The sequence below is a fragment of the Phascolarctos cinereus genome, unplaced genomic scaffold (genome assembly GCF_003287225.1).
Source record: "Phascolarctos cinereus isolate Bilbo 61053 unplaced genomic scaffold, phaCin_HiC Scaffold_9;HRSCAF=440, whole genome shotgun sequence".
Lineage (NCBI taxonomy): Eukaryota > Metazoa > Chordata > Mammalia > Diprotodontia > Phascolarctidae > Phascolarctos > Phascolarctos cinereus.
In genome coordinates, this window is record NW_027556402.1 from 39,242,871 (window position 1) to 39,269,934 (window position 27,064).

Here is a 27,064-nt window from a genome sequence, read left to right on the forward strand (position 1 = left end):
TCCACTTTGGGTTTTCATAACCCTAATCTCTCCTGGTCTAGCATTTATTAAATGCTGTCCAGAAACTGTGCTGAACACTGGGGATACAAAAAAAGGCAAAAGACAGTCCCTGCTCTAAAGGAGCATGCAAATAATTATGTAAAAACAAGACGGAGATAGAACAGAGAGATAATTAACAAAGAGAAGGCCCTAGTAGAAAGGAGGGGATTCGGGAAAAGTCAAGAAAGTTTTCTTCTAGAAGGTAGGATTTTAGCTGAGTCTTGAAGAAAGCCAAGGAAGCCAAGAAGCAGAGATGAATGGAAAAAATTCCATGCATGAGGGACAGTCAGTGCCTAAGTGTGGAGGTGAGGATGTTGTATCTCATTCAAAGAACAGCAAGAAGGTCAGTATCACTGAATTGCAGGGGGTTTGGGGGAATATAAACTATAAGTAGTAGGAAGGGGACAAGATTATGAAAGGATGGGATTTTATATTTAATCCTAGAAGCAACAGGGAACCACTGGAGTTGACAGAATATGGGGGGGGGGTGAAATGGCTTCCCTTCTATCTGCTGAAAGCATCTCCTTTGCCAGGGTTTTTCATCCATGTTGCACTCCCTAAATGTGGGTTTAACTCAAGGCTCTGTCCTGAGCCCTCTTTTCTCTATAATCCCTCTCAGCTTCCTTGGGTTTAAAGCAGGGGTGAGGGACCTTCGGCCTCTAGTCCCACATCACCAACTGACTATAACATTTCAAACTATGCCTCAGACATATCAAACTGAAATCCAAAGAACTCATCACCTTTCTGACTAGAGCTACCTCTCAGCCAGATTTCTCTAAGTTAGTAACTTTGGTGTTATTCTTAACTGCTCACTCCTCTTCCCTCTGCATAGCCAACAAATCCCCAGACTTCACTCCTTTCTTGCATTTGATGCCCTCTGCTCACACAGCCTCCACCTTATCTCCGGCCCTTACCATCTCTTCTCTCTCTGTCTGACTCAAGTTTCAAACCAATCTAACCAGTCTTCCACAAAGCTACTACCAAAGTGATCTTCCTTAAGCGCAGTTCTAACCATGTTATACCCCTATTCAACAGACATCAGTGGCCTTCTGCAGTGGGCTTTCTTGGACCTTCCAGGGCTCCTGTCTTCCCCTCTGAGCTTACCTTCCATTTATTCTATATATCATTATTTTTTTCTTTATTTAATATATATCACATCCATATATATCCATTATAGACAGTCTATAATTTAGATAGTACTAATTCAGGTGAATTTTTGTTTTTTTACTTTTAGACAATATCAAAAAAAAATGGATATTATTAGTTACTAAACAATAAACCAAAACTAGTCACTATCAGTATTTGTCAAAGCAAATGTTTAGTGAATTAAGATTAAAACAATTAAATCAAAAGAATTATATACCTAAAACTGACTTTTACTTTAACAATGATGCCAAAGTATGGAAATTCTATTAAGTGCTATTACCTTAAAAATGGTAATTATTTTGTTTTAAAGATACCAGGAACAATATGATAAAGGAAAAAGGATGCTAGAAAACATAAAGATAGAAGCACAAAATTGAGTATTAAGATTCATTTTACAAGAGAATGTGGAAAGAAACAGCAAGACCTCTAATAACTAAACACTTTTTAAAAAAAAACCAAGATGACTAATAAACAAAAATGGTGGATCTCCCTTCTCCTAGTAATACCTACCTAAAGTTGAAGCTGGCACAACAATTAAATGAGGACCTCTGTTACCTTCTTGATAGAGGTATGCCAGGAAGGAAATGGCTTGAATTGTTTTCCCTAATCCCTATAAGGCAATAGTTAAAAAGGAAAAATTATCAATAAAACCTTCTAGTACAAATGTCATTAACTTCACTTTCTTTATAGTGCACCAAGTCATTAAAAACAAACTAACTACTTTTTCCTCAAGTGAGATAAATCTCATTGGTAACATAGTTTTTTTCAACAATGATCAAAGTAGAGATTCCGTTTTAGCAAGCTTAATAGGACATAAAAATTGCTATGTTGCAGCCAAATGTCATTAACTTTAATTAAAGCCCATGTTATATTTTCAAATCACAAATGCAGAAAGATAAACAAATGCTGTATTTTTTGAAGTTTCCATGTCTATCTGCTCTGTTAGTATTCATTATTTAGTCTGCAAGTATATTTGAATATTTTCATTTAATTTTGTACCAGAAATATATATTCTTTAGAAGTGCTGATCTCAGGACTGAAATTTACTCCACAGTGATAATGTACAAATACACAGGTTGTTATATGAGAAGATATTCATAAATGTGGCAAATTTCACAGGATGAGACTAGTAATTTAAAAATTCATCTTACTAGGTATCTAGAGACCTCAACTCTTGTCATAAATGAAACACTAATTAGCTTTATAACCTTGGGACCTCAGTCCATCATCCATAAAATGAAGGGGTTTGGACTACATTATGACTAAGGCTCCTTCCAGCTATAAAATTCTATGTTCTTCCTCTCCCCCCATCCTCTTTTTTTTGAACCTTAAGAAAATGTCATAGAGTACTCTCTGATCATCGGTGCTTAGATATTATTACTGACACTCAAGTCTAATCTTAGTCTGATTTTCAAGATGTCACAGCCTCAAGACAGAAGGGTAGGGGATTAGAGTAGGTGCAAAGGAACTGAGGTAGCTAAGTGAAGAGTCAAACAAAAGAGAGGTCAAACCCACTGGTATGACCACCCAAGAAAACCAGGACTATCAAAGGATGCTGAAAACAAATTTCAATCTAGTGACAGAATAGGAGGAAAACTGCAAAAGGATAAACCAAATTTCTCTAAGGTGGAGATACTTAATATTATGGGAAAGACAGGATTCAAATTACTATTTCTTTCATAATAAAATTTAAAAGAGAAAACTGCCATGCTACCTACCATTTCATCAGCCAAAATACCATTTAGTCCATGTTTATGCAGCAGCGCTAGCCAATTCAAACCAATCTTCTGATATGGCTTGAGAGACAAACTAAAAAGAAAAAGAGTGATCAACTATCTTTACTTGTCTTGTCTTCTTTACATCAACTTTAGATTTAGACACATCTATTCCTGCAGTGTAGCATTCTATAACTTTTAATTTGTTACCCAAATATTTATGTTACTTGAATAATGGGTAATTCTCTCTTAATACTTCAATTATTATAAAGAAAATGAAGTAAAAAAGAAAACTGTCTTCATTATGATCTTTTAGAAGCTTAATTCCTTATTTGTTTTCAGTATTAGCAGTAACAAGCTCAGTTATTATACCTAAGATGGTATCCTTAAAAAGTTAATATATGGAATGCATAAAGACAAAACAGCACATTTCCAGATTAATTCAATAATTAGGACCATGATGGGAGTTGCCATTGATTTTCTTAATCATTAAGGTAGTTAAAGTAGTTGAGAATGGACATTTAGATAGTTCACTGACATGTACATTTATCATGAGTATTCTTAACTTACTAATTTTTATACAACACAGAACACATTTTCTTTGAATTGTCTACAGATTATGAAAAAATTACTTTCTGGAATGGTAACGAATGAACTTGAAATCAAGTACATTAAACTTTGAAGGCTCAAAATAAAGTCACTAAGCAGATACAAAAAACTGGAATGACAATGCCTACTTTGTCTACAGCCACATTATGGTTTGAGCCCTGATAGCCTCTCTCACACATTCTGGGGATAATTTATGTTTCCAGCTGCAGGTCAGAAAGAGATTTTTACTTGCTAATTCAAATCCAATAGTTAAATACATATAAAAAATTTAAAAAGAAGTGTAGTTTCACAGTCCTTCTGCCCAGGACTGATCTTACCCACTTCTAATATGAAGGGCAGCAATGGCCTAGTGGACTAAGAGTCAGCTTTGATGTCTGTCAGACCTGGGTTGAAGTTCCACTTTCACTACATACTGCTCAACCCTGAGCAAGTCATTTTGAGCACTGAGGCAACTCTCTAATACAATAATCTATAAACAAAGGGCAAAAAAAGTTTATGAATATCCATGCTTAGGTATATTTATGTATTTGTACCCTCCCACCAAAACACAGAGACACACATACCTATTAATCCACAAAGCCTAATTTAAACCATTCATTACTATAAAATCACCTAAAAAGCAAGCATTGCTGGTTACATGGACTATTAAAATAGACAGGCATTTAAAAAAATATTTTACTTCCCCCTACTTACATGCAAAAACAATTATACATATATTTTAAAGTTTTGAATGGCAAATTCTGTCCCTTGTTCCCTTCTCTCCCCACTCCCTGAGACAGCGAGCAATCTGATATAGGTTAAACATGTGCAATCATGTAAAACACTTCCACATTTGTTATTTTGTGCAAGAAGATTTGAAGGAAGAAAGACAGACATACAGAGAGAGAGAGAGAGAGAGAGAGAGAGAGAGAGAGAGAGAGAGAGAGAAAGAGAGAAACAATATGCTTCAGTCTGGATCCAGACACTTCAGTTCTTTCTCTGGAGGCAGACAGCATTTTTCATCACGAGTCCTTTGGGATTGTCCTGGATCACTGTACTGCTAAGAACAGCTAAGTCATTCACAGTTCATCAAACAATATTGCTGTTACTGTGTACAATGTTTTCCTGTTTTTCACATCATTATGCATCAGTTCATGTAAGTCTTTCCAAATTTTTCTGAAATCATCCTGCTTGTCATTTCTTATAGCACAATAATATTCCATTACAATCATGTACCACAACTTGTTCAGCTGTTCCCCTATTGATGGGCATTCCCTCAATTTTCAATTCTTAGCTACCCAAAAAAGAGCTACTATAAATATTTGTGTGTGTGTGTGTGTGTGTGTGTGTGCGCGCGCGCGCATGGGGGGGGGGGAAGAGAGAGAGAGAGAGAGAGAGAGAGACAGAGAGACAGAGACAGAGGTCCTTTTCCTTTTTGCTTTTTATCTCTTTGGGATACAGACCTAGAAGTGGTATTGCTGGATCACTATGCACAATTTGGCAGGCTTCTGGGTATAGTTCCAAATTGCTCTCCAGAATGGCTGAATCAGTTCACAACTCCACCAACAATGCATTAACTTCCTAGTTTTCCCACATCCCTTCCAACATTTATCATTTTCCTCTTTTGTAATATTAGCCAAACCGATAGATGTGAGGTAGTACCTCAGAGTTGTTTTAATTTGCATTTCTCTAGGCAATAGTGATTTAGAACATTTTTCCATACTACTAGAGATGCCTTTGATTTTTTTGTCTGAAAACTGCCTGTTCATATCCTTTGACCATTTATCAATTCGGTAATGACTTGTATTCTTATAAATTTGGCTCAATTCTCTATATATTTTAGAATGGAGCCTTTTGTCAAATTAATTTATCAGACAGGCATTTTGAAAGCATATTAAATGTGATTTCTCAAACTGAATTTAATGTATCCCCATAGCAAAGAAAACAGTGGCAATGTGTTGGAAAAGACATTTAAAAAGTCTCAGATTAATGATTTTGTCTGATAAGAATATCTCTTTCTGTTCTTCTGCTAGAGTTGCAAACACTTCAATAAAACATGCATTCACCTCACCAATCTGTTCCTGATACGTGGTACTCCTAGAATAGTTCTCTGTGTATAAGCAAATTTGAAACAATTTGAAAAAAACTTTATTGGAAACTCTTTTAAAACCAATTTCTGGTAAGTGATGGATAACGTGGAAAGAGCAGAAGATGTAGGCCTAATTTCCAGTTTTTGCGGATTGCTTTTCAGGGCCTCAGTTTTCTCACTTGAAAAAACATTTTAAATTAATAATAGGGATAGAGCCTGGACCTGTGGTGTCCCTAGCATGGGAAACATCCAACAGAGAAATTTCCTTTATTACCGCAAATCAGCACCCTCTGTGCATTATAACAGTCTTCAGCTGATCAGAGCAGTGGTATCAAACTCAAATAAAAAAGAGGGCCAATAAACCACTAAACTAAATAAGGATCTCTGCTGGCCCCACATTCACTTAGTTTTAAAATGTAATACCTTCTATGTTTTATTATATTTTTATTTATTATTAAATATTTTCCCAATTAAATTTTAATTTAATTTGGGCTGAGCTCAAGAGTGCTATGGGACACATGTGGCCCATGAACCACGTCTGAGACCTCCATACTAGAGATTAAGAGCTTAATTTGCCCAGAGTCACATATCTAAAATATGTTCTATCTAATGATTATCTAATACGTAATATCTAATACGTAAGCGGCAATTTAAGCCAGGTCTTCCTGGCTGCAGGCCAGTTCTTTATTCCTTATGCCTACTAGCCTGAGCATGTTGAAATGCATTTATTTGGTGGGATAGAATGAAACAAGAAACAAAAGTAGCAGTGTCTGTGGGAGTAGACAGCATGTAATTCTTCTGAAAAAGATATAAAATATGTAGACAGAATACAATAATGATACATGTTTTTCTATATGCTAATGAACATGACATGCTCAAAGAATAATTTTACTAAAAGTAAAGCACCTAAAAAATTGTTAACTTGATCTGTTAAAAATATCAGTTCTTAGAAGGCCAACAAATTAAAAGAAAGAAGTGTCTTTTTAACTCAATTCTGTTTTGTTGGAATAAAACTATGCATAGTAGTTTAACTGGAATATGTGATGCATGAGAGAACGTAATGGCTTATTGGCATGGAAAAGCAGAGTAGAAGTTGACTGTGAAAGGCCTGAAGTGTCAAACAGAGGATTTTTTTTACCCAAGGTTATAGATGGGAGCCAAAGGAATTTAAGAAAGTCATTTCACCAATGGTGTGCTTTATGGATTCCACTTTGGAAGTTAAGATTATAGATGTATTAGAGAAGGGGAGACACCAGAGGTGTGAGAGATCAATTAGGCAACTGCAATAACCTAGGTGTGAATGGAGAAAAGGAGACCTATGCAAGAGATGTTATCAACTAGATTTGGCAACTAATCAGGGCCAAGGAGAATAATGAGTCAAGATTGTAAGGAGGGTAACTAAAAAAAAGGTGGCTTCTTTCAATGGAGTGAGGTCACGTTAGAGAAAAGATGGTACATTCTGTTTTAAACATATTCAATTTGAGATTGCTATGGGACATCTAGTGCAGAATGTCTGAAAGGTAGTTAGTTGGTGACATTCAGGAGACAAGCCTAAGACTGGACATACTGAACTGAAAGTTATCCATAGACAGTAATTGAACCCATGAGAACTGATGAGTTCAGAACAATGGTATGTGGAGAGAAAACAGAAGAGGACCAAAGACACAGCTTTGGAGAGTATTCAGTTAGGGGAGAAACGGATGACGATTAAACAAAAAGACTTAACAGGAGAAAAAGAACCAAGAGAATGAAACATCAGAATTGTAAGGGACCTCAGGATTCACCAAATCCAAAGGGAAAAAATTATTTCTATAATCTTTCTAACGAATGGTCACTTAGCATCTACTTGAATAACTCAAGTCATAAGAAAACCCATTATTTCACAATCCCGCTTTTGATCACAACACTACAAAAGAAGCAAGGACCATAGAGTCAGAACTCTGAACCCCTCTTCCACTTCTCTCCATCCTTCCTCCCGGGCCTAGCCCCACCTACTCACCCTTTGAGAAGGCTGTCTCTGACTGTCCCCCAGACTGCACAGATCAGGAGCTCTCTTGCTGCTCCAGGGCCTCTGTTCATCTCTTTAGTGCTAAGCCCATCTCATCTTCCTGCCTTGCAAGTTGTTACTCAACTGAACTTGCATATCAGTTCAAACCACCTGATTCCTAGATAAAGAATACTCTGGGTAAACTGTCCTTTGGCTGAATTCCCACTCAGGCCTTTTAAAAATACTCTATCAGAAGAAGAAAGTGAATACTTAGATACACCTAAAATATGTGTGGGGCTCCAAAAAGGAAAGTAAGCACTTGGTATTTACTAGAAATCAATCCTTTAAATGAAAAGACAAGTCCCTAAGACATACTTCATAGCCTGGGGTGGAGGAGGGGAGGGTGTCTCAGTAAGAAACTTTGAATCACATGGACCCAACTGCTGATCCCAAAGAGAGTCAAAGTACAAGCAATTTCTCCTTTCTTACTGCTACAGACAACAGAGATGGAGATTTCTTCACCAAGACTCTCAGTTACAACCATCAGTTCAGTCACTGGCTACTAATCAGGATTCACTGGTGCTATGGTGCATGTCTAGCTCCATGGTAGGTGAACAAAAGTTCCCATTCTATAATCTCTTCTGGTGGATTGGGGAAACTCAAACTGGACAGTTCTTCTGATGATCTATATACCATATATGCACAGAGAATAGCTCATGCAAAGGCATGAAGGCAGGAAGTGGATTAATGAGCTCTGTAAGCCAGTAGAAAAGTTTGTCTGAAACAGACATGAATTTTACCAGGCCAAAGTGTGAATAAACAGAAAAGCCAGTATCACATGCAGACCCCCTGAATCTGAACCCTGAGCTTCAGACTCCAAATACATTTTTGATTATCTCTTGATTTTCAAAACATTTTATTTTGATGTTTAATCAGAGCTTTTAATTTGTTGGTTTCCTAGGCTTTATCTTCCCATTTGGAACAGGCAGAATGTATATTCCATTTGCTAAAAATCAGGATTCCTACCTATAGTTCTCTAGAAGGGAAGCATTTCCCTTCCATGCCAAAGGAACCACTCAACCAAAGGTATTCACCCCTACCAAGTTTTGCAAAATATAGATGATCCTCACCATGTATTTTTGAAAAGTAGCCTAGATAGGCTAGAAAAGCTAGCTCACAATGGTCTACAAACAATACTGCTCCCATAACCCTGGGACTCTGAAGAGTGAAAAAATAACGAGTTCAGGCAAAAGGAAACCTATCATGGTTGGTGGCTGCTAGTGGAGGACCCAACCTACTTAATTATTTGGGAAGCTCCTCTTAGACCAACCCCCCCCCTGTTATTAAGAACCCCTTTTAGCTCTTCATGGGATGAAGATGCTTAGCCAGAGGTGTGCACTTTGAGCATAAAGGATTCCATTCAGATTCAAGGAGATAATAAGGCCATTTGCATGGTCTTCAGTTGCATTGAAGTATACCTTAACCAGACCAGACCAAACCCTGTGAGAGTTTCAGTGTGACGCGAGAGGAGGAAAGTGGACAACATACAAGATGGAGGAAGAAGTTTTTATGAAAAACTCATCAGGGGTGGTCTCAAGTTTTTCCTTCCTGTCTTACCTGGTGTTATATGGGGCTCTGGATGAGACCTATCAGAGTTTGAGTGGCAGATCTTCACTCTTCTCACGTACTACAAGTCCATACTCAGTTCTATACTACTTGGAAGAGAGGACACAGCAAATTCAAGAGGGGAGATGAATAGTTATGGCATATCAGGCAAACTAAGTTTCAGAAACACATCACAAATTAACTCAATCCCCCATCAACAGGACAGCTCGCCAAGCAGTGGACATCTTTCTAACAGTCTAATTATTATCTCTATTAGAATATCATATAAAGGATTTGAGGGTGTGAAGACAAGAGTAAAAGTAGATGAGAGTTTGAAAATTCCTTACATGCTGGTATTATCTGTACAAGACTCACAACCTTTATAAGACCACATAGGGCCTATAACCTGTGACAACTGCATACTCAAGACAAAGGGGAATGGCTCATCTCTCAATAAGGATGCAGCTGTCATTGAGCCTGTGAACCTCAACCAAGAATGCCTGAAAGGAGCTTACAGAATATGATTTTCTCTAGCAATGTAAACCCACACCTACCTATGAGTAACACAAGTAATCCAACTCTCCAGAACTGTGCTGCACTGCCAAGGTCTCAACTAGTTTTCATTCTTCCTCCTGGTAAAACTAATAAAGTAAACTCAAAACTGTTAAGGAAATTTGTGTCTGGCTAGATAATTCTAGTCAACTGGCCCTGCTACTCAATCTGGACAAAGGATACGCAACAGGACTCTATCCTTTGTCTAATTATCTTCCCACACAACACATGTGTAGATAATGCAAAGCTGAGGAGAGCTAACATATAAGATTACAGAATCAAGATTCAAAAAGATCTTGAACTGACTGGAAAGTTGTACTGAAACTCACAGAAGATCTGAAGAAGTTTAATAGGGATAAATGCAAATTTTTACATATTTCAAAAATATGAAAAACAGGATGACTATAGTTTACATGAAAAAGATTCAAAGTCTTGAAGGATCTTACACTTCATAGTAGTCAACATAAAATACTCAAAGAAACAAGCAGCTTGGAAACTTGAATGAATTTTCTCTAAGATGAAAAAAATTTTTTTTGACAGGATAAAATTAAGTCAAGATGACTTCATTCACCCACTTATGATCCAAGTCCAGCAAAATAAAACCATATGATAGATGTCATACCCTAAAAGTGTATTTTATATTTCCAACTGGTTATCCCAGATACTAGGGCAACCTCAACAGGCAGCCCCTGATACCTAATTTGTAAACATATCTCATACACACACCTACACCCCCCCCCAATGACTACTACCCACTGTCCCTGCTATCATCTTTCTATGTTGGTGCTCATCTACTCCTGACATTATATCTATTTTGTTAACACTTGATACTCTGAGAGAATGTGTGGTTTCAGAAATAAAATCTGTGAAAATAAAGAACAGCTCAGGGTAGATGACCCTGAATAAATACCCAGATAAGTTTGGCCTGCTTAGTGGCAGCGTGTCTTCATCCCACAATATCTAATTTTTTAAATTTTTCTGCCACCTGAAATTCTATCAAATAGATATGTTTGGAATAAATGTAGAATTGTTTTTTTTTAAAGGTAAAAGGGCTAAATCATTCATACACTATAGTTAAATAAGATTACTCTTCTCAGAGCACTGGATTTGGAATGTAAGTCTGGACAAGAATATAGACCTGGCTACTGTGTGGCCTTGAGCAATTACTTCAATCTTTCGCAATTCCAATTTCCTGACTGGTAAAAGTAAGATCTTCTCTAAGGCCCCTTTCAGCCCTCAATCTTTTGATCCCAATAATCCCTGAAATCAGATACACTTAAGTAAAGACAGTTTTAACTGAACAGAAATATGTGGTGAAAACTTTTTGATGTATGAAAGAGTAAGAGGAGATAATAGGCCTAAAAGTGAAGCTTTAGCCAACTAGAGAAATATGCCCTAGGAGATAGGTGCAGAGTGTAAAAAAGTTCCTCCATGCAACCAAAAGAACATTTTCATTACTTTGGCATTTTATTTTCATCTAAAGAGAGCTAGGTGAATTTAATTAAGAAGTATTTTTAAAGTTAAACCTTTTCAAATTATATGAGGGTTTTTTAGTAACTGAAATCATTGCAGGACAGACTCAACTGGGGAGGTCTGGAAAAATGAAGGACTCTTGATTATCACACTGCTGTAGAAAAAGGAAACACAGCAGCGCCAACTACACTTGTAGAAGGTAAATTTGCTGATAACAGCCACAGTTCTTTCCAGGCAACAGAGACAGTAACTTCTTTTGGAAACTGAATCACATTTTCCTCCATTATCCCACACTACCCTATAATAGCTTTAAAAAAAAATAAGAGACTGTATTTTATATTAAAAGCACATCCTGTGAGCTAAAGTTTGCAGGTGTGAGAGGGACCTCAGGGAGCAAGAGCATTTGTAGTATCTGTGTAGCAGCGCCCTAGCTGTGGCTCAGGGACAGAAAGGAGTGCCCAAAGTCAGGCTCCCAGACAGAGATTACAAACAACAGGACATAAAGTCTGAAGCTGGAGGCATCATCCCCCATATCTTGGGACTAGAACCTGACTATAATAATAAGCCATTAAAATAATAATTATTATGACTATGATAATAACAATAACAACAATGAGAAAGCAAAGAACCCAGCCACAGATAGCTATTATGGGGACAGAGAAGAAACAGGTTCATTCTCAGAAGACAGTGAAGCTAAAAAATAAACTACTCCTACTTCAAAGAAAAATGTCAAATGGTCATAAGCCCAAAGAATTCTTAGAAGAGCTTAAAAAGGATTTTAAAAACTCCAGCCTTGGAGTCAGGAGGACCTGAGTTCAGATCTGGTTAGATATTTGACACTTCTAGCTGTGTGACCCTAAGCACTTGACCCCAGGTGCCTCACCAAAAACAAACAAAAACAAATAAGCAAACAAACAAACAAAAAGACTTTAAAAACCAAATGCGATTGAAGGAAAAAAAAATAACAGCAATCCAAGAAAAGTTTGAAAAGAAAGTCAACCAATTGGAAAGAGATCCAAAAACCTAAGGAAGAAAATAATGCCTTTAAAAACTAGAATTGGGGGCAGCTAGGTGGTGCAGTGGATAGAGCTCCAGCCTTGGAGTCCGGAGGACCTAGCTGTGTGACCCTGGGCAAGTCACTTAACTCCATCACCTCATCCAAAAAAAAAAAAAAACCCAACCCCCCCCGGCCAAAACCCTAGAATTGGGAGGCAGCTAGGTCGTACAGTGGATAAAGCTCAGGCCTTGGAGTCAGGAGGACCTGAGTTCAAATCCGGCCTCAGACCAAACACTTGACACTTACTAGGGTGTGACCTTGGGCAAGTCACTTAACCCTAACTGGTTTAAAAAAACAAAACAAAACTAGAATTGGGCAAGTGAAAGCTAATAATGTTTAAGCCACCAAGAAATCATTTTTAAAAAATCAAAAGAATGAAAAAATAGAAAAGACTGCAAAACATCTCATTAGAAAAGCAACTGATCTGGAGAATGTGTTGAGAGAAATGATTCATTGAGGACCCCTACTCAAACTAATTGGTATTAGTTATTATGATTTTATAAGGGGTAATGATTGTTAATAATTATTTTAACATATTCATCTAGTAATACATATCCAGTCAATTACCTAAAAGTAGGTATAAGAACAATCAATGTATTAATCCATACTTTGTATAAGTCACATAGGAATATAGATTCTAATAAAAGGGTCCAAACTTTAAAGTAATATTCATTACTTGTTTAATAGCCATGGAGCTCACTTGTGCAACCACAAGAATGCTGACAAAGATATCTCCATTCTGTTTTGCCCTGATTCCATGACCAAACCAAAAATGGGGGGTGGTATGGTATGGAAAATCCCCAATATATTCTTGGAGTATATGTATAGCTTGTACCATCTCCTCCTGCCTAACCTAAGGAGGAGTTCATTCATCTTATAATCACCTAGTCAGTGGAGATATTCCTTGCTTTATCCAACTTGTGATCCTTCTGATAGATCATTTTTGCTTATTTTAGCTTATGTGTCATATGTCAACCAAGGGGATTCTGTATTTTACCATGACTCTTTTGCATATTTGGGTATCAAATCCTACAGATACAAGGTCCCGGAAGAAGAGGGCATCTCATATCATGAGGAAGATCTGAGCTCCACTTCATTAGAGGAGACCAGGGACTCTTTGAAAAAGGGTCCATGTTCAGGAAGCAAGAACATGTGTAGTGTCTGTATAGCTAGGGGCCATCAGAGCTCTGCCTCAGTATCTTTTACTATAGGTTGGACAATCATTTTAGTAAAGTAGTAGGATGTGAAATAAATCTACATAAATAATCAGTATTTTTATATGTCACCAACAAAACCCTGTAAGCATAGATAGTAAGATATACCCCATTTAAAATAACAGTAGCATAAAATATGTAGGAGTATATCTGCCACAACAGACCCACGAACTACATGAACATAATTATAAAACATTCTCTATACAAATGAAGTCAGATTTATATTAAAAAATGATAATTTTATCTACTATATTTATTCAGTGCCATCCCAATCAAATGACCAAAAATTTATTTTACTAAGTGAGAAAAAATGATAAAATTCATTTGGAAGAATAAAGGTCAAGAATTTCAAAGAAACTAATTTTAAAAAAGGGTAAAAGAAGGTGGTTTAGCAGTACCAGATCTTAAACTAGATTAAAAGGCAGTAATCAATCCAGTACTGGCTAAGAAATAGAAAGGTAAATCAGTAGAAGAGAAGAGACATACAATACACAGTGGTAAATGATTATAGTAAAAACTTGTGTTTGACAAATGTAAAGATTGAAGTTTCGGAGATAAAAATCCAGTATTTGGTAAAAAACTGTTGGGAAACTTAGAAATCAGTTTGGCAGAAACTGAGCAAAGACCAATATCTTAAACCATTTACCAAGACAAGGTCAAAACTGATACATTACCTAGATAGTAAAGGGAGATCTATCACAAAGAAAATTAAAAGAACATGGAACGTTACCTGTCAGACTTATGGATAGGAGAACAATTTATGAATAAACAAGAGATCAAGAGCACTGTGAGGCATAAAATGGATAATTTTAATTACATTAAATTAAAAAGGTTTTGTACAAATAAAACCAATGTAGCCAATATTAGAAGGAAAGCACAAAACTGGGGGAATATTTTTATAGTCTCTCAGATAAAGGTCTCATTTCTCAAAAAAACTGTCAAATTTATAAAGAATATGAGTCATTCCCTAATTGCCAAATGGTCAAAGGATATGAAGAGGCAGTTTTCAGATGAAGAAATCAAAACTATATATAGTCATGTGAAAAAATGCTCTAAATCATTACTGATTAAAGGAATGCAAATTAAGATAAACTTTGAGATATCATCTTACACCTATCAAATTGGCTAATATAATAGATGCAGTTCAATTGGGGAATGGCTAAACAAGTTGTAGTATATGATTGTGATGGAATACTACTGTGCATGCTGATTTTAGAAAAACATGGAAAGATCTGCATGAAATAATGAAAAGTGAAATGAGCAGTACCAAAAGAACATTGTACATAGTAACAGAAATACTGTCCTAAGAACAATTCTGAATGATTACTTCATCTTGAGTATCATAAATACTAAAATCAACTACAAAGGCCCTATGGAGATGCTATCCAGCTCCAGAGAAAACACTGATAAACAGAATATGCATAGTATGGCTTTACATTATTTTATGCACACACTTATGTGTGTACATATGTGTGTGTGTATTTATTTATATTCTCTGTGTGTGTGCGCGTGTGCACACATATATTTGTGTTTAATTGTAGCCCTCTCTAGGGCAGGCGGGGGAGAGAGGGAAAAAAACAAAAAGAAGCACATCTTAATGTTCTTAGCCATTTAATGACCAAGTATATTGGTTGGCATCATTAAAAATGCAGAACTGAGTAAAAGTTTAATTCTAAAAATAGAATTGAGACCCTAAAATACTCCTCCAGACTATTCTTCAGTTTCCTCATCTGTAAAACTGGGATGATAAGAGCACCTACTTCCCAGGGTGGTCGTGAGGTTCAAATGAGACAATAATTATAAAGCCTGAGCACAGTGGCTGTCACACAGTGAGCACTTTATAAATGCTGGCTATGACACCGATTATGACCACTGAGATAGGCTCATGTACGAGGAAATCTGAATTTAAACATGCTGTCCTCCTAAATTATTTAGCTAGATTCCAAAATGTGAAACAACTCAATTTTTTGTTCAATGACATTTGTGTTGAATGTTTTTAAATAAAAAGACAATGGGACAAGTATTTTTTCTAATTAGAGAACTTCATTAAAAGGAAAATCATTTTCATTTTTTAAAAAAATCACTTTCAAGAACCTTGACCAAACGACTCCTAGCAAGGAAAAGTTCTGATATATTGTAGTTAATTAAATTTAGTTGAAGAAAGGTTTTATTCCTTCCCTCCACAATGAACTAAAACTTGAAAACTACCTAAAAGGTTTAAAATCACAGATAAATGCTATTTTAGCACCTCAATTTTTACTTGTATGTAACAGAATTTTAAAAGTGTACGATCAGTATGAGATGTTTTCAAATTGACGCAATTATTAATTTTTTTAAAAATACAAATCATATGTAGATTAGAAGAACGAGGAAACATGTTTTCTTCAGGTCTTCTACCCAGGCTATATCAACAACTAATTTTTAATTTTAAAAGACAAAATCAGATAAGATGAAATATAGAGTTCTATAAACGCTAAAGCACTATAATTTGTGAGCTAGTATTATTATTCTGCAAACATTATTATGGGATAATTACCACAAAGTTTTCACTATTAGGTTTATTTTCAAGCATTATTTCTCTAATTTTATGAGCCAGCAACAGAAGGTTCAGATTGCATCTCTAAAATTATCAATTAGGCTACAATATACGATATTACCTTTGGTTTAGAATGGAAGGTTGATCTATGTTCCATCCACCTCCACCTTCAGTAAGCCTGGTAACCTGCTTTGTCAATTTATTTGAAATGTCTTCACATTTGTTCATAAGTCTTATAACTACATCTCTTTCTTGAATCAATGTTTTACAATGCCATATTAAATCTTCTGACAACCCATTTGTCTTGCACATTTTTGTGAACTGTGGGGAGAAATAAGAGAAAATAATTCAATAGTACAGTTTGAGCACTATAAGAAATGTGAATTACCAAGAATAACAAAGTACTTTTTGTACTTTTATTAGTTTCAGCTTTCATTATGTGTTAAAGTACAATGACAGATTTTCTCAAGACTTACAAAAACTCCTATCCTAAACTTTCAGCTGAACTTTAGTCCTCCTATTTCCATTTTGTTCAAGACACATTTAGTTAGATATACAACCGTCATATCAAATTCAGCATGTCCAAAAAGGAACTCTTCCCTCAAAACTGGCTTCGCCATTTACTTCTCCAAGTCATTCTTTAATTTTTCAAGGCCTCTGTGATTTGGTATCACCTTACTGGTTCAACCTAATTTCCTTTTACTCAGTACAAATACTCTTCTCTAACAACTCTGCTTATTGAGTACCCCATACAACACATTCCCATGCTCCTGCTGTTCCCTACTGAATGCCTTTTCCCCTTCTCTGCTTACAAACTAAGCTAAATCCATTCATCTTTCAAGGCCCAATTGAAGTTCCACTGCCTCCATAAAGCTTTCCAGCCTACAATGATTTGTCTATTATGAATTCCTAAAGCCTTTATTGTATATAAAGACACCTGGCTTCATGTTAAGATTTACTTCTCTAACTAAATTAAAATTTCTCCACAAGAACCAGCAAAATGCATTCTTGTCTAACATCCAGCCTAATTTGTCTGAGGAGAAAAAATGCATGAGGTAAAGGAACAGAATTTGAAATCAGGTTATCAATCACTACACAGGTAAAAATAAATGAGCTATCCCTCCGGAAATAAAGAAGCTTTTCAAGACTAAAGACTATTTATTATATTTTGTATCTCTCAAGATACAAATTAAACACAGAAAATACTGAGCACTTGAATAAGCATACAAAAATACTGACTGAATGACTCAGGTTAATGCTTACATCAAATTCTACTAACTAGAAACATATCAAAGAGCAAAAATATTTTAATTTTAAAAGAATTCACACTTTTTCAACTACCATAAGCCCATAGGGATTCAGAATTATTCAACAGTCAAAACAGTTACTTTGTCCTTCCTCCTATGCCCCTTTTTCTAAGGGAAAATTACATGATTAAAAACAAAAACAAAAAGCTCAAATTAACTAAATAAACTGGTGAAGGGAGGACAAAAATAGGACAAAAACACAAAGTGAGATCATGCTAACAGATCGGATACATCTGAATTTCACATGTCTTACTGCATCTTACATTGAGTGGCCCAAAAAGTTAATACGTTTGTGCACTGGTAAATCTATTTAACAAGAAAGTCTTTTAGACCAAAAAATAATTTTTCACTCAAAATTAGCCTAAGCTGAACTTTAATTCACGAGTTTGCTAGTTTCTTCCCTACTGCTGCATGGAACTCTAACATCTATGCTGTGAATAAATTATGATTGAAAGAATGAACAATCTATTACATTTTGCTTTGATGCTGATAAAATAGCTTTCAAATGTGCTGCAATATGGATCAATTTAATAGTAAAAATGACAAACCATTCAATAATAAAACACATAAGCTGTTTTACCAACTTTCAGATAACATTTGAATATGTTTGTTTAAATGAAAAAATTGGACACAAATACAAAAAGATGCCTTTTACAAGAAAAGTACATACTTCATTTTTAAGAACAGATAATGAAAACCACATAAAAGCTAAATGAGATTTATTAGATCCTGCATGTAGATACTTGCAAAAAAATTTTCTGAGCAGCTTAGCTGAAAAAAATATGTGTGTGTGTGCGCGCGCATATATATGTATGTATATATGTATATATGTATGTATGTATGTATGTATGTATGTATGTATGTATGTATGTATAAAGAACATTATTATGATAAAAGACTTAAAAAGACCCAAAAGTGGCTTGATTGCCAAGAATCTTGGCTGGCAAAAATGAAAATCTTATAATCTATAACTGCACAAATGAAAGTAAAACGAAAGCATCTGTTGTAATAAAAACATTGTGATTCATGTCAGCCCATTTAACACATTCTTCCAAGCAAAAGCAAGAAGCACATTAGTGGGTTAGAGTAATCCATGATCACGAAATGGCCAGATTCATGCAAAAGTTCAAATGACAGAATTTTAATGTCTCGTAACATATTTATTAAGCATATTATCACTACGAAAATATATTTGGCAGCCATTTTAAACATGAAAATCTACTATAAAGAACTGAACGCTAACCATTATTAGCACCAGTGAAATCAGATGCATTAAGTGGTATAGTTGTAAAAACACTGGAGTGGAAACAAAGTCAGAACATGGCAGTCCTCGTCCAAAACTCTCTAACTACTTGTTTGAACACTTAACCTTTGATTTTCCTCTGAAAATTGTGGCTAGACTGGATCCCTATTAGTTATAAAATTCTACGGTTTTGTGTTTAAATATATTAACCCAAGTTAACTCCTTCTCACTCCAAATTAAAAGCATTACTGTGAAGAAAAAAAACAACTGCAACAGAACTTCATTTAACTTTTAAGGCTGAAAAGACACAGCTGTTAACATCAAGTAACTGAAATACCCATTTCTTGCCACAAAGTGTCACTATTTCTACATAAATTATCAAGTATCTCTAAGGAAGAAATGTTCTTTAAAAATATAGTCCTTTCTCAAAACTTTCATTCCAGAGTTAAACAAGTATAAGAATAGTACTCATGATTCCAGAACAAAATAACTACACTGAGAAAAGGGACTTTTGGTTGTATGTCAGTTGATAGCAAATGCGGATATGTTGTGAATTTGTGCTTAATTTCAATTCCACTTGGTACACGTGAAGTACACAGCATAAAGTGAGCCAAACAAGTCATTGAAGCTGGCCCTGCTGTTTACCAAATGCTTCTTCCAAGACTCAAAGCACTTTGGTCAAAAGAGTAGGCCACTAAATAAACATGAAAAGTTATAAAACTGAGCTAATCACTAGTTATCTCTTGATAAAAGACATTTAACCTGATTATATTCCTACTGAACTCCAAACAAATCATTTGACAGTGGTTTAAAAGAAATCTAATATTAAAATTATGGTTCTACTAAGTTAACATAACATTTTAATTTATAAAAAAAATGAACCAACATTCTGGATACAGTTTACTTCCAAAGCAAACTCATTTTAAAATACACTGAAAATATTTATATAACTTAGCACCTTTCAAAATACCCTTATTAGTTCATAAATCCTCATAAAAGAGCAACAGCAAAGAACACAGTCCGTTATTCTGCAGAGAAGGCTAGAAAAACTCATTAAAGTTAAGTACGGAGCTTTAAAAATATTACTGCTCATTTCCAATGACATTATCTAAGCCCTATTACAATATATATATGTGTTCATGAGGGATTTTATTAAATAAATGTGTAATAATGATTTAAAACTTAAATTTACCCAAAAAATTTCCATCTAAATTTTGCCTCGTGGTAAAATGGTTCAAAATTCTTTGACACATACATTGCTTTGTTTTCATTTAAACGAGTATTGAAACAAAAGAAATTTGGCTTTCAAAACTGAAAAATTTATTTTTGGTGGTACATCATTATAAAAAAGGCACCTAAATATTATGTAGGCGCTAAAATGAATTATTGATTTTGGGGAAGATAGCAAACCAATGCAATTTTTAAAAAATCATTAAAATAAATGTGCATCTTACTGTCGTGTCATATTTTCTCCAACAAAGAGCCTATAGTCTGTCATTTTAAAAAATGAGCTGTACTAGATGATCTAATGTCTCTTGTAGCTTAAAATTTCATGATTTTGAGAACTACTTTGAGCTATAATCAATGAAGGGGATATCGAGATAGTATATGATCTCTAAGTTTTTTTTTTTTTAAACAAGAGATATAGGTCAATGAGCTTCGCAAAATCTATACAAAATATTAATACAATATATTAATTTAAATTTTTACTTAAAATGCATATTAAGAAGCAGTAAAAGGGGAATAGTATACATACACAAATATGAAACAGAAGGATGAAAATAATTTTCCTAGTTAGAACCTAATGAAGTATTACAATTTTAAGGGTCTGGCAGATTTTGAAATAACCAGTACTTAGTTTCAGTGATATCTTTTAGTAATAAGAAAAAAAAATATTGAATTGAAATTAACTGCTTTCTACTAATTACTGAAATAGAAATGATTCAAGCATGAAATCAAACTATAGATAACTGTTTTAATCAATATTCATAATAAAGTTCTGGCCTCTACATTATATACTTTCATGGCAACTATGGAGGAGTAACAAGTTGTTCTACCACCCTCCTTTTTATAAATAATAAAATATCAGATTTAAAGCTAAAGGGGGATCTTTATGCTGAACTTAAAAAAAATGTTTTTCATAGGGATTAAGGAGCTATAAGAAAGGGGGTGAAGAGAAAGGAAAGCCAGACTTTTGATTTCGTTGGTGCAGGGATTTGCCTTATCAATAAGGGTTGGTAATTCTGCAAATTACCAGTCTACAAACTTGCATGGGAACACCAAGAGACTAAAGCAACTTGCCCTGGGTCACACAAACAGTTCTCTATCTACTATGCCAACCTGGCTCTCATTAGAAAAGCCTTACATTAGTTTACATTTCTCTTAAAGAAAACATGTGGTACACTGGATAGAGAGGCAGACACGAGTCAGGAAGACCTCGGTTCAGAACTTTCAAGCCATTCTATATGAGCTCTCTCTGGGCTTTCTATATGCCTGAGTTACAGAAGAATTGTTTATCTGCACTGGAATAATATCTGTGTACTGATGAAATCAGTCCAAACCAAAACAAACAAAAAATTTTTTGGTGATTTTATTAAATTGTTCTATGAAAGTTCAATAATGAGCTAAATTTTTCAACTGTTCCTAAGGCAGTTCTAAACAAACTAGAGCGCCTTAGATTTTCACCTATTGCTTTCTATAATATGATCTTTGTCTAAATCTAGAAATTATAACATTTAATTTCAATAGTTATATATGTATAAATCATCATTAACACTTATCTGACTTTGGTCAGATAAGAGTATCATCCCTTGAAGCATAATGTTAATTTTTAATTACCTTAATCACGAAATTATTATGAAAGAAAATCACAATCTAAGTAGATATCTAATGTATAATATACCCTTTGTATTTAATTTTTTAAATAGGGGGAAAATATTAGAGAATTTTAAAGTATCACTTAATTCTCCTATACTTGGTAAGAAAAAGATACTTTCTACTTTTTGGATTGTTGTGTATCTTTTAAGTACACAACAGTATCTGGCATGTCCACATCTGCCGCAATAGTACAATTTATTTTTCTGTATTGGTATATCTGGGCATGTGGCTACAACAACTAAACATATGGGTGCTGACAATTGCATTCTTTATTAAATAATGAATAATGGCCTGGCAAGCCCAAGCAACTTAGGTCTATAATAACCTATTAATCCCAAGAAAAAGAAAACAGCAAAGGAGAGGAAAGAGAGCCCTTTAGCAAATACTTTTGTAAAGAAATCACTCAGGCAAAACCAAACAAGTTTTGAAAGGATCTGCTTTGACAGATGTTCTGTTCAAAAGCTAAAGCTTCAGGCAAAACGAATTTCATTATGAAATACTTGTAATGATACATTTCTGTATTTTTCAAATACATTTTTTACTATTTTTCACTTTTTTCAACATAAATAATCACTTTACCTCTTAAAGCCCCTCAGAATACTTATGCTTACACAGATCAGACATAATTATAGTTATAACTTTTGCTTTCCATCTTAGAAAATAAAGCCTTATTTCTTTTTCAAAAAATTTTGATATTATAACACAATAAGTTTTTACTGAATCATTTGTATTATTGCTGTACAGGCCTAAAAAATTAAATGTTATAGGACTCCAAGTTCTCACAAAAATTAAAGCAAAACCTAACATGAGCCTTAAGATTTCCTTTTATGCATTCTGCATGAATAAGACTTGAAGACATTTTGCTGAAACACATGAAACTCAAAAGCACAGATAACAATGTATAAGACACATGAAAAAGAAACGAGACTTCAGAAAATGAACGCGTAAAGTGTACTTACCAGTGGTTATGTCTTTTCCTCAACTAAAGTTTCAATTCTAGACTTCCATACACTTTTTTTTATCTTTTGAATTAAAAAAACATTGAAGCTGTTAGGCTCCATTAAATGGCTGCATTGTTTAACCAGGAAAAACATGTTAAAGATTGAGTTGCTTTATAAAGAAAAATTAAACAAACAATTGCTTCTTTTATGTTGAAGCTTGAAACACTTAAGCTGGCATTTGGAATCATGGAGATCCCCTGGGTGTTGTTGCTGCTCCTCAAGAAACTGCTGTAAAAATTCTGCCACATTCTTGCCTTCTGTATGGTTCCTTAGCAGAAACAGATCACAACAGGCTAGAAAACAACTCCTTCCTAAATGTAAGCTCTAATTTCTTCTTCTGCAGTGAAATGAACCAAGTTTCTATGCAAAAGAATGAGTGACAGTATTGCTGGCCAATCAGCTTGGGTTTTTCAGGAAAATCACCCCTTAATTCATTCAAAATTAGGTCATATGACACTATTTGAAATGCTATTGGCTTAAAACAAATGTAGTGTGTGAATCTACTCAGGATAAGGCCACCCATCTATGCTTTTCTGGGCTGAAGATACCTTGACTATAAATGTACTGTGAATAAAAAAAAAAAAAGGTAGGAAAAAAAAGAATGTAGACTTACCAGAGCTTCCCAACTGTTAAAGGGCCGGAGCTCTGTTATCTTCTGAGCCTTTTTCTGAGAACACTGAGGAATCAAAGTGAGTTCACCAATTGAAGCCCCTTGCAGGAAGTGAAGTATTTTACCTTTGTAGCCATCCTCCATCACCTCCTCACCACTGCTATAGTCCTCATCCAAAGAGCTCCCGACATCAGAGCCTGAATCATATTCAGAATCCTGTATTTCCTTCTTAGCACTGAAAAAAGTTTTTTTGCCTTTCTTGTTAAAACCATTCTGTGCTTTAACAGCACATTTTTGTTTCATCTTTGTTTTAGAAGTATTTTTAAGGTGATTTTGACTTTTTCTTGAGACGGCTTTTCCATTTGAAACTTCACTTTTTGAAGGATACTGAACATCTGTAAATGTAACAAAGACAAAAAAACTATTGGAAACACTATAAACTAAGAACACAAATATAAATGAACTGAAGCTTTTTCAGAAATAAGAGTGTAAACGTTTAAATATAAATTTTTTCATTTGAATACAAGGATTCTACTTCAAATTATTAAGTTCTGACAAGCTGTATTTTTAATGGTGAAAGAGAAGCTAAGTTTTGCTAAAAATGAACAATAATTCAGTGATATTAAATGGTATTAAATATTTTAGGTAATAACTACATAATATAATGAGATAAATACTATAAACAAAGTGCCCTGCGTACAGTAGGCACAACTTTGTTGGGCTGAACTGGCTAATGAATGCAAATGAAATTGGGTAAAACTGATGAAATTCTCTGTAAAATAAAGTGATATGCTTTGCCATTTTTAATCACTACCTGCTTTCCATTTGCTTCCATGCTTCCAAATGGCAGCAGGAAGGATGCAGAAACAGAAGAATGGTATCTATTTGTCAGGAGGCCCACATGCTATTTCCCTCCCAACTATCTCTGATTTCAAGTAATAAAATTGTCTTGAGGCAGTCTGTGGCACAGTAAATAGACCACTGAGCTTGGAGTCAGAAAGGTCTGAGTTCAAATCCTGCCTCAAACACTTACTAGTTGTGTGACCTCAGGCAAGTCACTTAAATTGTTTGTTCAGTGTCCTCAATGGCGAAATGGGGGTGACACAAAGCCCTTCTGGGGCTGTTCTGTGGATCAAATAAGACAATAAAGTACTCAGCACCATGCTTGGCACACAGTAGGTGCTATATGCTACCTATCACTCATTATTATTTCTATTGTTATTGTCATTGTTGGTGGGAATAAGAGAGCTTTCTTCTACTTCTGAACAAAATGAGTACAGTTCCCACTATCACCTCTACAGTGATCATCTCTTCTCCTTGATAAAGGAATTATAAGATTTAATAGCACAGAAGAAAAGCATCGGCTACTTTATTCACTTAGCTTCGGCTGGAAGCAGTACTTCACTTATCTGCTACGGTAGGCTAACAACTTATGCTGGAAAAGAGGAAAATTGTGATTGCTTAATTTGTTTTAATATCAGAGTCACCTAAAAGAGAGTTTTAAAAAAGTGACAGATGTAAAAAAAAATTTACACAGGTGAATAAACCCTATTAAAAATAAATGTCTTCTTATGTTCTTACCCATTGCAACCTTATCTGTAGTTGTGAAATCTGTATGCTTCATGATGGTATACGGCAGAGATTTTTTACCTTGTTGATCTTCAGCAAATACTCTTAAAGATTCCAAAGCTTCATTATACATCCATTCATGTTCCTTAAGCACTTCTCTTAGTTCCTAGAATAAATGCATGTGCATTTTCAAAAATCCTAATTATTAAATCCACAAAAATCAGCTTATATCTTTGACTTTTTAACTTTACTTTTCTAATATTCATAAGGGTTGTTTCCCATGCTAATTTTGAATCAGAGAAAGGGTTAGCACCTAAGAGTAATAAACATGCTTTTTAACTTTTTGTATACCTTATACATAACCTTTCTATACCTCATATATAATTACACCTGAAGAAGGCATTCAGTTAAGTTCAGCAATTGGAAAGACATTTAAAAACTGACAACAGATAAAAGAGTAAACTTTTAAAGGCTTAAAGAACAAGCACAGTAAGATTTCACATCTAAATTCTTCTCTAGGAGAAGACAAAGGATTACTAAGGACCAAGTATTGCTTTTTCAATCTTTAAAATTCCCACAGAACATTTAACATGCTGCATAAAATGCACACACACACAAAAAAGTCAGTTGAATGCATGAATTAAAATTTAGTTTATATTCTGTGCACAGAAAGTAGACCAAAAACTCTAAGGTCCATTCTAGCTTAGATGCTGAAAGACAGAGAACTCTCTAGGCCTAGCCAAATCCCCAGATATGGAGCTTCAGTGTGAATGATTCTCAGTAGCGCCTTTGCTGCATGGGGATGAAAAGATCATACTTCACTCCATATTTCAACACAAAAGGTAGACAGATGGTCCAAAGTCATGATACTGTATGTAAGTCTTGTAATACTTTTTAGGAGTAACATAATTGGTAATAATACCCTAAAGAATGTGTCAGAGTAAAGTCCAGGGGGGAGGTGTGTGGTTAATGTGTATGAATATACACAGACACATCTAAAAAAATATCTAGCCATCTGCTTTTCGCATTTGTCATTGAAATGATTTCTCTGATAGCAATGAGTATCATTAGTAACGTTATGGAAAACAGCATCAGTTCCGTGGGTCATTTACAGCTAATGCAAATAATGAATCCCCTGAAGCATGAATTCACACTTCATGTTTCCAGTGGGCTGGAAACAATTACTATAGTCTACATAATTATAATTCTAAATAGTGTAACATCTGGGATTCATTATTGGCACCAATCAAAATCTAGCTGTATAGCAGTGACACAATCACTCTACATCTACACTTCATTTTCTTTGTTCACAATGCCAAAATAAAAAAAACCCAAACAAGCAAAAAACCCATAAAAACTTACAATGCCATGACTGAGTTACATAATTTCCACAAATAATTTATTTCTCCACTTACATTAAAATTATTTCTAAAATGCCACCCAGATAGGTGTTATAAACACTGGCATAGGAATAGTAAAGTTAAGCTGACTTAAGACAAATTTGTTGATCATAATCTATAAAATGAATGCTAAAGTGGCTAGTTTCCATATTGGATGATAAAATGGTCCACTTAAAGCAATAATTAGCACATTTATTAAAATTATTTTGTATTTTCACCCAAATATAAATAAAAACATTTTCTTACAGCTTCAAATGTTATATTCTCAATTTAACCCTTCAGGGAAACACACTTTGCGAAGCACTGAGGGAGTGCTAAAATTGAGATGATTAAAATCCCTGCCTCTCACGACTCTAAAAAGGGGGATGGGAAGGACAAGCCTTTATTAAGTGCCTGCTCTGTGCCCAGGACTGTTTTAAGCACTTTATAAATATTATCTCGTTTGATCCTTAAAACAACTCTGAGATAGGTGCTATTATTATACCCATTTTATAGTTGAGGAAAGTGAGATTGACTCATGGCAAGTCACATAAATTTTGTCTAATAGCCAGTAAGTGTCTAAGTCATACTTGAACTCAGATCTTCCAGACTTTAGGTCAATGCTCCTTCTGTTGTGCCACCTAGCTGCCTGATAAACTACTAGTATGCATTCATAAAACATTCCACTACTCTTTGATTTAACAAAATTATTCTTACTCTACACACTGAAATTCTAAATGCAAAATCTGCCTTTTGAAGATGCTAATAATTTCTTTCCTGTAACATAATACACAACGATTTCTAACTACTAACTCTAGTTAACTCTTTGTTGTTTACATAATAAATACAGATAGTGTTCTCAGCCATACAGAAAAGTATTTACTAGTACAATAATGCCAACAGCCAAGCTAATAAACATTTCATATGCTGATTTCACTACTTAAAAGCCTGTAGATGGTTAACTTCAAATTCCCAATTTTTCGCTGCATATAATGTCAGACTTGCCTGCTATTCTGCTTAATTTTTCTAAACTGGGTTTTTCCCTTTTTTATATTTTGTTCTAACTAATAGTTGGGG

The 27,064-nt window shown here is 34.8% G+C and overlaps 1 protein-coding gene across 5 annotated transcripts in view; it reads right to left on the bottom strand.

Moving 5' to 3' along the window:
• Window positions 1-27,064, bottom strand: part of SMARCAD1 (SNF2 related chromatin remodeling ATPase with DExD box 1) — a 96,938-nt gene that overhangs the window by 30,469 nt on the left and 39,405 nt on the right. For 3 of the 5 annotated variants that reach the window (XM_021008410.2, XM_021008411.2, XM_021008409.1), the window contains exons 8-12: window positions 24,621-24,774; window positions 23,043-23,434; window positions 16,123-16,322; window positions 2,904-2,994; window positions 1,696-1,795 (exon numbers count right to left, since the gene is read on the bottom strand). In XM_021008410.2, coding sequence (XP_020864069.1) covers window positions 1,696-1,795; window positions 2,904-2,994; window positions 16,123-16,322; window positions 23,043-23,434; window positions 24,621-24,774 — 937 coding nt within the window. Of the gene's footprint in view, window positions 1-1,695; window positions 1,796-2,903; window positions 2,995-16,122; window positions 16,323-22,387; window positions 22,761-23,042; window positions 23,435-24,620; window positions 24,775-27,064 lie in introns of those variants that run through there. The other 2 variants (XM_078148302.1, XM_078148303.1) reach the window with 2 other exon arrangements.